At 39.0% G+C, this 9844-nt stretch overlaps 1 protein-coding gene across 1 annotated transcript; it reads left to right on the top strand.

Moving 5' to 3' along the window:
- The first annotated feature begins 837 nt into the window (after positions 1-837).
- Positions 838-8153, top strand: LOC124285491 (ubiquitin-like protein ATG12). The gene is made up of 4 exons (XM_046721732.1): positions 838-1034; positions 3029-3165; positions 4944-5006; positions 7907-8153. Exons 1-4 carry the CDS (start codon positions 860-862, stop codon positions 7964-7966), a joined length of 435 nt encoding a protein of 144 aa, XP_046577688.1. The 5' UTR covers positions 838-859; the 3' UTR covers positions 7967-8153.
- Positions 8154-9844: the final 1691 nt, after the last annotated feature.

Consider the following 9844-nt stretch of genomic DNA (forward strand, 5'->3'; position numbering starts at 1 on the left):
ATAGAATCATCAAACATAATCAACAATTACATTGTCTGAGATTTCAGTGGTAGTGTAATACTAGTGTATATATATAAAGATGGAAAATGGTCTGACACCTCTGCGACCATCCTCTGTACCTTGAGGGATCACATTTCTAGATATACAGCATAGAAAACGATTTAACCCTAAATAACTTAATATAATTAAACATGTGAAAAGCACACAATCCTTAATCTTAAGTGCTAAACCGGGTTAATAAAATCAACCCAATTATACATGTATTAGCTTCATCTAGTGGAATATGGTCACCATCCACGAATTAAAGCTGCTTCTCGATCAGTTCTCAGTCGTGTTTAGGGGTTTGTCGGTTATTTTGTTCACATTATGGTGGCTGTTTGCATTTGTATCATCTAAGGTAAGTTAACTGTAAATTCGGAGCTCTGTCATCAATGAAACACAATATTCCTGTTTACAAATTTTGAACTTCAGGTAACATGTGTGTTTTCTGAACTAGTCCATCTCTAAACTCATCGAATGTGATTCTTTTTGACTTTACACCCTATGCAAGAGAACAGCACGGAAGAAACTAGTCTATCAGAACCTGAAACAAATATTATTCAAGAAAGCCCATGCAAGTCTAGAGTATTTGGCAAATCTGAATTACACAAGAACTGAAAATAAAGGAAGTATATCGGGTCTTTTTCGTTATATTCAATTACTACAATTTATTAACCGTTTTACCGTAAAATATGTTAATTTGAAAGACGAGAAGATGTATATTCGTCTTTGGTCTGAGGTTTAACCAAGATTTTCGTTTAGCGGTTGGTAAGTTACAGAGTTATCTTCTCATGATTGTCGCTGCCAGGAGGAGGGAGGTATGTCGGATGAAAACACAAACACGGAAGAGAGGGAGTTGAAAGACAATGACCAAGAAGGAAAGGTGACAGATAAAGCTGATGAACAAGTGGAACATGCTCCCCACGACGTTGGGCTCATTCATCAAGACAGTCAGTCAGCAGGAACTGCCAATGCAGCCCAGCAAAAGATGAAAAGTACATCACTTCACAGCTGATTACTAGACAGAGTTATCGATTTATTCAGCATATCGATCCAACACTGGTCTCTAAGGGACCGTTCGTAATTTATGGGTGGGTGGGGGATGATGATTTTTATGGAGAACCATTTACAATGTGAATGCCCCCAACCCCCAACCCCATGTCATGTACAATATTAATGACACTCTCCACCCCCCCCATAATTTCCAAATATATATAATACGTACAAAATTGATGACCCCCTGTTTTCCCAGAACAAAATGGGTGTTTCCCCGCTCCCAGAGATTGTCATCACTCCCCCTTGCCAAGAGTTATGAACTGTCCCTAAGTTCCACCAACAATATATAATATATAGTTTTTCTTCAATACATGCATGTCTTCATCATGAATGTGCTGTTGACACCAATATGATAATATGATAGTGTTGGGAACATAGGCCAACGAGAATGCATCTTCATATCTACATATATAGTTTAATTGTCTGTAGCTAGTCTAGGGATTGACTACATATCTCTGTGTGTACAGTAAAAAGAAAAACTAGTTAGATATCTGTAACTTGTCACATGCGCCATAATAGTTTTGAGCATATGGTAAATAATAATTTATCATTGCCAAAGAATACATGAGTGAATTAATTATGAGGTTAATTGTGGGCTTGTAGTAGATGATGATGTTAAGTGCAGTCCCAATAGTTGCACTTTACTCCTTCATGATCAATCCTGTATCAATAACGCCCCATTCAGTGTTAAGTGCCCCTTTTGATTTGAATGTCCTTTCATGATTTGTATTTGTGGCTGCTCTGTAGAAGTCAAAAACATTTTTACCAATGAGTTAGGTATCTTTTTATCAAGGAATTTACAAGCAGTGCATAAAGGCAGACAATTGTGCTGATCACTACTAGGGCTGTGTATTGGTAAATAAATTGTACTGCAATATGTGATGCGTATAGCGATATGTTGGGAACTTAAGTCACAATAAGTGTTTGACAGCGAGTGACTCAAATTGTACATGTCAATCCTATTTTCTAAAATAAGAGTCCCTAGGGTAGTGCGTGGCCAAATATGCAGAAAATTACATATACATATGGAGGAATAAAGATGAGATGAGATGAAATTGGGTTTAACGTCATGCTTGAGAATATTTCGCTCCTATGACAATGTGCCTGTGTGTGTATGTGTAGGTGCGGCTGCTTGTACTAGTCCAGACTGAAGCTGGTTTTATAGTGCTAGCTCACTGAGAGTGAGATACCATGCCGCAGTGAAGCATGAATACCCCACTCAGACACATTATACTGACTCCAAGCCGACCAGTCCTTGTTGTACCCATTAATGCTGAGCGCCAGGCAGGGACCAACAAGTACCATATTTGAACGTCTTTTGGTTTGATGCGGTCGGGGATCGAACCTGCGACCTTCCGCTCTCCGGGCATACGCTCTAACCACTACACCGCGGAGGCGGGAGAGGAATAAAGACACAGACAGAGACTAGGACTCACATTTCCACACACATTCTTTCAATTTCTGTACTGCACTGTAGAAGGGTTGAAAGGTTAACTTTCAAGTGTCAGTAAGGATATTGCGTATGTAATAGTGTTGGGAATTGGTTAAAATCTCATAATTGATGGTTGCTTCATTACCACCGATCAATTATAAAAAAATAATTGGTTAGCGTCATTTATGAAATTTGTTAATGCACAAAAAAATAAGGAAAACAACATACTTATTTTGGTTGTTGTTTTATACGAGCTTGTAGTGCTTATGAAATTTAACAGATAAAACCAACCTTGGGAAAAATATTGTTGATGAACACAAGACTTAGCGTTCCAGAATTGTTTGTTTTTGATTATTAGAAAACATGATCTATTGCTTGATCGTTTAGCAACTGCGACCAATCTTCAATTTTTTCAATTAATCGAACCACCACTACTATATAACATAAATTTTATTGTGATTCAATACTGTGTGTTGATGTAAGATTTTGTTGTGTGTGTAGTTGATGTTCTGCTGAAACCAGCCGGGGATGCTCCCATCATGAAGAAGAAGAAGTGGGCTGTTGACAGAACCAAGAGAGTCAGCTGGGTGTGCGAATTCATCAGGAAGTACATCAAGCTGGATATATCAGAGTCACTGGTAAGTGGTTTTAAAACTAGGCAGTTTAATGTTATGATGGGGGACTAGCCCAGTGGTTACAGCATTCACTCGTCACACTGAAGGCCCGGGTTCGATTCCCCAATGGTGTGAAGCCCATTTCTGGTGTCTCCCATCGGGATATTGCTGGAATATTGCTAAAAGCGGCATAAAACCCAACTCACTCACTGTTTTAATAATACTAGTGCCTCTTAAATAGTGCTGAACTCCATGCTGCACAGGTGTGCTGTAAGTGCATACAACACGATGAACATTATTATCCCAGATAACCCAAGCTGTCTGTGAGGTGCTAGAAAGTAAATAGTCACATGACTTAGCCCATCGGGTACCCATTTTCTGCTGGGTGAACAGAGGCAATTTTGAACTTACTTGCCTAAGGTGAGACGTCATGTGTTTCGTTATGGGGCAGGACTGAAGTCCTAGAAACTCTCAGGAGTCAAACTGCCAAACACAGTCACCCACCCAAGGACTCTCTGTGACCAACGTTGCTTAACTTCAACTGATATATGACCTGGGCCCTATGCAGAAGACCATAGTGAGAAACCTAAGAGTACATCAAGTTTTGTGCTTAACACTGACAGGGATTGGGATAGAGAATTTTGACAATGGGCCATTTTCAGGATTATTAGCCATTTTCTGATTTTAGAATGGGCTACTGCCCTTGTAATAAATTTCAATTTTAGTAAATTGTGCAAAATGCCTCATGGTCCCTACCTTTCCCAATCCCTGCACTAATATTAATAACTGTTTGCTACTCATACAAAATCCCAGGAATATTCAGAATGTTGTGAAAAGAACTGGCAACATTTACTAAATAATCAGAAATCTTGTGAGTATCCATTGATGAAGTTAGTATCCAATAATCCATTCATTTAGAGCAGTTATATTTGTGCGGCGAAGTGACATACTTTCTGTGTATTGTGTTTGTAAACAGCGATTGTTAGACATTCACTGGTTGTGTGTAAATATGTCTATCATAATGTGTCACAATCATAATGATATTACCAAATGAGAGTCCAAGTTTAACTATTGCTGAACTGACTTGGAAATCAGCATGACTTTGACTGTTTAAGATTTTGACTTATTATGTTCTTATTAAAGTTTATCAAGAGGTGTCGATTGTACACTTTGCTTTAGTATTCTGTCTGCTGTCCAGATTTACTCTGTGTTTATTAATAAAACAATCAACACTAATAGCTTAACAGACTACTTATTAAATCTTAAGCTATATGATAAATGTAAATAGATGACTCAGAATCCATTCAGATGGAATCCACTGTAGTGTATTTATTACCATAATGAAGTATACCCTTGTTATCATGGTTATTTTAACTGTTTCTCTGCCTAACAATAAAGCTGAACCCCTTGCTTGTTGTACCCGTGAATGTCCGGGTCAGAATATTGACAGTAGCCCATGCTTGTCGTAAGAGCCGACTATCGTGATCGGGTGGTCAGACTCACTGACTTGGTTGACACATGTCATCGGTTTTCAATTGTGCAGATCGATGCTCATGCTGTTGATCACTGGATTATTTACAGACCACCGCCATATAGCTGGAATATTGCTGAGTAAATCTAAACTCACTTACCCCTTGCTTGTTGATTAAATAATGGGCTTCAGAAGGGGAGATAATAAGAATTGCCTCCCCTGAACTAAGGGGAGTTGATTAAAGTTGCCCCAACCTGATGAAAATCATTCTTGTCCCTGACATTACTTGATGTATAACATTATAATGTATCATCTGTTATTTCTGTTTCAGTTTCTGTATGTTAATCAGTCTTTCGCTCCATCGCCTGACACAGACGTAGGAGTTCTCTTTGATGTAAGTATTCCTGAGCATGTGTGTGGAATGGTCCCTGAGGCATGACAGAAACTGGTCCATGTGACTGCTGTTTACTTAGAGTGAGTTATTTTAGCAATATTACAGCAATATCACAGTGGAATAGGCTTCACATTGTACCCATGTGGGGGTTTGAACCCGGGTCTTCGGCGTGATTATTAAATCTTTTGGTTCAAGACAGCTCTGGTAATTCCTTGAACTGCCTTGTTGTGAGGTTGGAGAAACACCACATTTTACTGAGACGATCAATGTTATCAAAGTGCTCACTACCACCAGATAGAGATCTGAGGATATCATCCCACTGCAGATCACGTCAGAACACCATGTTAGCTGACCAGTCAAAATGTTACCTCAAGGCTCCCTTGCTTCAATGGGATGAACATCTGAAATGGAACAGACGTCCAACAGACATAAGAATTAGTGCTGTAAAATCTCAGACATCTGTTATTATTGATATGACAGAGTTTTTGTGGTCATTGTTTCAATTCTTAATCCAGGACAAACAAAATATTGTTTGTAGTTCAGGCAGGAATGGCACACTCCGGCGCAGTGATGACTTAGCATAGCATCACTGCCACAGGCTAATTTGCATATCACGAGACCGGACTTTTCTCTTGTTTGTAAACACACACATATCGCTACAGAAATCGAACTAGTGTTACACATTTTAGGATATTTTCACAGTGAAACTAAACCATTCTAACAATGATGTTTAATTAGATGTGTAGACTCATAAAAAAATACGAGAGATAAAAAATATGTACATTATATTGAATGGACGGTGTAAGATGTGAGGAATCGTCACATCTTTCTGGGCTGTGGCAGAGGTACTATGCTGGCTGGCCGCATTGAACTCTGGGTCGGAGAGTGGCAGGAATGGAAGTTGTCAGTTTCAAACTAGTGCTGCATGCACTAATGTTGATGTCATGTTAGCTGTTTCATTGGTCAGTCAAAAACCATGACATAACATAGTCAGTAATTCTCTATCTAGAATATTTGAGTCACGTATGATGTTCAGAAATTAAACATTTGAAAATTGGTGGTGGTATTTTTTTGCAGGGCCAAGAGAAACATTTGAAAATTACTAAAGACATTACATTGAAGTTGATGTTTTGCATTGGCAGAGCCAAGAGGGGGTTCACAACACACACACACACACACACACACACACACACACACACACACACACACACACACACACACACACACACACACACACACACACACTACCTACCTCTGAAAATAGTGGTTACATCAACCCATGTCCCCCATGTGACCAGCGAACAACTTATAATGTGTCAATCCTTACTTTTGGAACATATCTGTGGATGAGGTTGTGTGGTTTTACAAGTGTATATCCTCATTCTTTACTCATTTTGTGGGGACTCCCAGTACCCAGTAACAATACAGCAATACAGTATTACACCACGATACAAGGCTCATGATACAATGCATGCATCAGTTTACTCCTGTATCCTAATGCATACAATTTATTACAAGTTATATTAATGTAAATGTGTGAATAATAATAGAAACTGTTTAAGATCCAGTTTATACAGATTTTGCTTGTATTTGCTCAGTGCCTGTGAATAGCAGAATGTGCACAGTGCCCCAAGGTTATATCCATCTAGCCCACGATAACCTATTTCACTCTCTGAAATTATAAAATAAATGATTAAGGGTTGTGATTCACCTGGAAAATTGTTCACCTGAGCGAGAGGCCAGACTCAGTGATTCCCTTCATTGCTTGTCATTGTCAATGGTGATGAAGACTGTTCCTCATAATATCGATCACTGGATTGTCTGGTCCAGATGCGACTGTTTATAGGATGCCATGATATTGTTTGTGCAGTGTTACATTAACAAGCAAAAGAAGACATATTTCACTCTCTCTGTGTCTAGAAAAAGGTACAAAGTAAACCACTTCTAACGATGATAGCCCAGAATTAAAATAATGAAAACCATAAATTTTAGTATATTTCTATAAAATTCTCTCATTTTTAAGCTCAGTAATAACTTCAAACAACATTTGTGCCTCCCCCAAATTGACTGGGGTATGTAAGTCATCACTAACAGTCTGCATAACATCTATAGCTGTGATTGAAAAGGAGTGAGTTTGGTTTTACGCCGCTTTTAGCAATATTCCAGCTATATCACACAGTGTATAAAATATAGCCCATCCCACCATCGATGACGGTCTATTTATGTGAAGGACGGTGTCTTAAATAAGTAAGGCCCGTCCTTTGGTTGGGGGAAATATTCGAAAAAATTAACTTAACCGTGGTTTGAATGAAGAGTTTTAGTTTTTGGGACTGGCTGTGTTTGTTCAGGACAGGTCACTCTTTTGGACAGCCAGTCCTTGGTCAGGCCACATTTCGAAACTATTTATACACTGAAATACACCAGAAATTGGTTTCACACATTGTACCCATGTGGGGAATTGAAGCTTGGTTTTCGGCGTGATGAGCGAACGCATTAACCGCTAGGCTACCTCGCGGCCCCGATTGAACAGGAAAGCTCAGTCAGAACGTACATGTAAATCTTTGAGGTATTGTGACTTCAAATACCAGCTGACAGTGAATTTTTCAAATACATGATTGACAAAAATTTGAAAGTTTTTAATCAACCAAATTATTGTTATAGTTATTTGCCAAGATGTGGTTAAAGCATTTGCTTGCCACGCGGAAGACCTGGGTTTAATGCCCCACATGGGTACAACATGTGAAGCCCATTCCTTGTGTCCCCCACTGTAATATTGCTGGAATATTGCTAAAAGTGGCATAAAACCAAACTTGCCCACTCACTCACTCATGTGCATGGCAATGAGTTCTGTTAACCACATGGTTTTGTCTCACCTTTCATAAACGTTTCCTTCTGTTCAGTGTTTTGGAAGTGATGGGAAGCTGGTTCTACACTACTGTCGGACCCAGGCTTGGGGCTGAGGGAGCATGATGCCCCTTGGAATGGTCACTGCCGCTGGAAGGTGTGTGTCCACCCTGTGAAGATGATCTCCAGGAATCAGAGGAATGGAAGTCGAATGTGTTGTGTGCCAGTGTGTTGTTTTTTGCATATTATGACTCACTTTTATGTTTGAATGGCTAAAATATGAATAAATTATGTCAAATCTTACAGTTTCTAAGTGATTTTGCTTGTTAAATGAACAAGTTCCAATGATGGGATGGGCATAAACACGTCTTATCCAAGCATTACTGCACTTCTTAAAGTTTTGCTTCTGTAGCTTTCAATGCTTACGTCATTCAGGTTGAAATATTTATGACACTCAATAATATACTCATAAATGTAATCAGTATTCGTGTCACACATTTATCTATCAAGTCTATATAATGGGCTGTTTAACTGGTGTATTGATGTTGGGATATTTTGTTTAAATTAATGGCAATTTATGTTCTGTCATTCAATATTTGGGGACCTATATGCTTGCCATTTCTCTGAAAGTTAGACTGACATTCTCTGGACAAAAATCTTTGACTATTTGACAGAATACATTTTATTCAATTCTTCATTATATTCTTGTCCCTCAGGTTTCGTTTCATGTACATTTTGTACATTCAGTGCTTCAACGATAGTCTTGTGTTAAAGTGAGTTTAGTTTTACGCCACACTCAGCAATATTCCAGCTATATGGTGGTGGTCTGTACATAATGGAGTCTAGACCAGACAATCCAGTGATGAACAGCATGAGCATTGATCTACGCAATTGGGATACAATCACATGTGTCAACCAAGTCAGCGAGCCTGATCACCCGATCCCATTAGTCGCCTCTTACAAGCATGGGTTACTGAGGACCAATTCTAACCCGGATCTTCACAGGTCAGTCAGTCTTAAAGATTGGCATGATGGGGGAGGTGTAATGTCACAGTCAACATTATCTTCTGTGTGTTTTATGTGTATGGCTGCTTGTACTAGTGTGATTTTGTAGTGTCAGCCCATTAAGCAGTGATGTTTAAGCTAAGCATACATGTAGATACCCCACCCCACACAGTCTACTGACATCCAAGTTACCAGTCCTGTTTCTTTACACCCTGAGTGCCAAGTGTAATCTTTTTATGTCTATTGGTTAATGCTGCCTTGGGATCGAACAACATACACTACCTCTGTCAGACACACAATCCTCTAGACCACAGAGGTCATCGTTTAGCTGGAAATACATCTTATAGATGCACACTTATGGCTGTAATTTGAGCCTCCTTCTATATTTGACATAGATGGCTCCAAGAACTTGGTTGGTTGGTTAACGTGGCACTCAGCTATACTCCAGCTATATGGCGGTGGTCTGTGAATAATTGAGTCTGGACCAGACAATCAAGTGATCAACAGCATCAGTATTGATCTACACAGTTGGTATACGGTGACAGGCTCCCAAAAGTAAAAGAACAGTAAGAAATTCATTAAAATTGCCAGTGAGTAGCCTAAAGAACTTGTGACAAAGATGCTGATAGACCTTATAGGCTTTCAGAAAACTCATTTAAAGCTTTTCTAACGAACATGTGACCTGTTGAAATGACAGTTTATTGGCATTGTACTTGTTCCTAGAGGCAAGGTGTCCTCGTACAAATGATACTTTTACCAAAATATTATGTTGGAATGTTAATTTTACCTCATTTTAAACTAAACAAGGCCATTACATCAGGCCTTTTCCGGCCAGGAATTTAAATACCCTTGTCATTTAACCCAGTGGTTACTGCATTTGCTCTGAAATAAGAAGTTTTGGGTTTTCTTGAGAATCCTTCGTTTAAAATATTCTTGATCTGGATGAGTATATGATTCCATAGAATTTCTGCTGTAGAATGGGTTGATGA

Source organism: Haliotis rubra, unplaced genomic scaffold, assembly GCF_003918875.1.
Source record: "Haliotis rubra isolate DU_JTF1 unplaced genomic scaffold, ASM391887v1 Scf360, whole genome shotgun sequence".
Taxonomy (NCBI): Eukaryota; Metazoa; Mollusca; class Gastropoda; order Lepetellida; family Haliotidae; genus Haliotis; species Haliotis rubra.